The 1,623-nt window shown below is 45.7% G+C and overlaps 1 protein-coding gene across 1 annotated transcript; it reads right to left on the bottom strand.

The window, feature by feature from the left end:
- Positions 1-423: 423 nt before the first annotated feature.
- On the bottom strand, positions 424-1,267 carry LOC123842601 (CD63 antigen-like). Its single transcript, XM_045871873.3, has one exon. It carries the CDS (start codon positions 1,215-1,217, stop codon positions 501-503), a length of 717 nt encoding a protein of 238 aa, XP_045727829.1. The 5' UTR covers positions 1,218-1,267; the 3' UTR covers positions 424-500.
- Positions 1,268-1,623: the final 356 nt, after the last annotated feature.

Here is a 1,623-nt window from a genome sequence, read left to right as displayed (position 1 = left end):
GGTGGAGATTGGGAGGCCACCATTTTCACTCTCTGCCTCCAAAGCTGTACGGAAAGCTCGCAGGGAACAAAAGCTCCAGAGAGCAACCCGAGCAGATTACTTAGCCCGGACTGGGCAAGGGCGGGGCAATTCCACCTCCGGCAAAGACTTTTGGAAACCACGGCAACAGGCCCCTCCCCCAGAAGATCAGCGAGGACAGCCAGCCAAGACCAAGTTTACCGATCAATGAGAACGGCAGAACTCCAGCGCTACGGGAATACCGCACATAGAATTCATGCCTTTTTTTACCATGATTCTTTAATCTTTCAAAGTTAATTTTTTTAACTGTCTTTTTTTCTTTTCTTTTTTTTTTGAATTTTTCTTTTTCCCTTTTTCAACCAACATCTTATCAATCCCTTTTTTACATTTTTTTTTCAGTCTGAAAAAATAATCCGTTTAATTGAAAAACCTGGTGTACTACCCCACTCCCTTAGATGAGGGGGCTGAAGAGACCAGACCCTCTACATCACTTCATAGCCACTTCGCATACTCTTCACGAGGCAGCAGGCAAAGACAATTCCCAGTACCTCCACAAAGGCAATGCCCAGGGCTGCTGCGGCCACCACCAGCACATTTCTCCTCAGCCAGCCCCCAATCTTCTCCACACAGCCCTCAGGGTAGATGTTCTTCACTTGGAAAGAAACCCCACAGTCCTTTGTGACATTGATGCAACAGGAGTCAGGGACTTGGCCCTTGGGCACGCTAGGGACGCTCTCCCAGTCCGTGTAGTTAGCTGCCCCACAGCATTTAAAATCTTCCTGCATCTTGTCCAGGGCCAAAGTCGTGCGGTTGTCTTTCTGATAATTCTGCATCTGCTGCCGGAAGTCCTTATTAAATTCTAACAACACCTTGTCTCTAAACACATAGCCAGCAATGGCTGCGGCCACCTCCACCAGCATGATGAGTGACAGGAAGATGGCAAACGTGATCATAAGACAGTAGTTCTCCTTGCAGGCCCCACAGAAGCCCGCAAAGGCCACCAGGAAGAGGAAGGCACCGACTGCGATGATGACCACCGGCAACAGGGAGCCGGGCGTGGCCCCCTGGGTGATGGTCTGACTCAGGACCAGCTGGGCCCCTACACCCACAACGATCAGCCCTACTGCACAGGCGCAGGAGGCCAGCAGAAGAACGTAGAGCAAGAACTTGACACATTTCATTCCTCCTTCCACCGCCATGGCTGCCGGGCCTGGGCTCCCTGAGGCTGTGCACCCCTTTTTTACATTTTTAGAGTCATATTCTATCCCTTCATAGTAGTTACCCATATTTTTGGCATATATATATAAGTTGTTCTCTCTTTAAAATTTTGAGATAGGTTCTTCTAACAGATCAAAATATACCCTAAATCTCTAGTATATGTTTTTTTTCTACTCCCCTGCCTGATCACATTCTCTCCCTTTTTTTTTCTTTTTTCTTTTTTTAAATCCTCTTCTTTCTTTTTTCAAACAACTTCTTATCAATTCCTTTTATAAAAATTTTATAATTTCCATCTTTACAGTCATATTCCATCCCTTCATCATATCAACCCTTATTTTTGTACATATATAAGTTTTTCTTTCTTTAAAATTTTGGGAGGCACTTTCT

The sequence above is a fragment of the Mirounga angustirostris genome, unplaced genomic scaffold (genome assembly GCF_029215605.1).
Source record: "Mirounga angustirostris isolate CCGP_5_RB_7025 unplaced genomic scaffold, mMirAng1.0.hap1 SCAF_11, whole genome shotgun sequence".
In the NCBI taxonomy this organism is placed as follows: Eukaryota; Metazoa; Chordata; class Mammalia; order Carnivora; family Phocidae; genus Mirounga; species Mirounga angustirostris.
The sequence above is the reverse complement of the archived record's forward strand: the minus strand, read 5'-3'. Positions and strand labels throughout refer to the sequence as shown.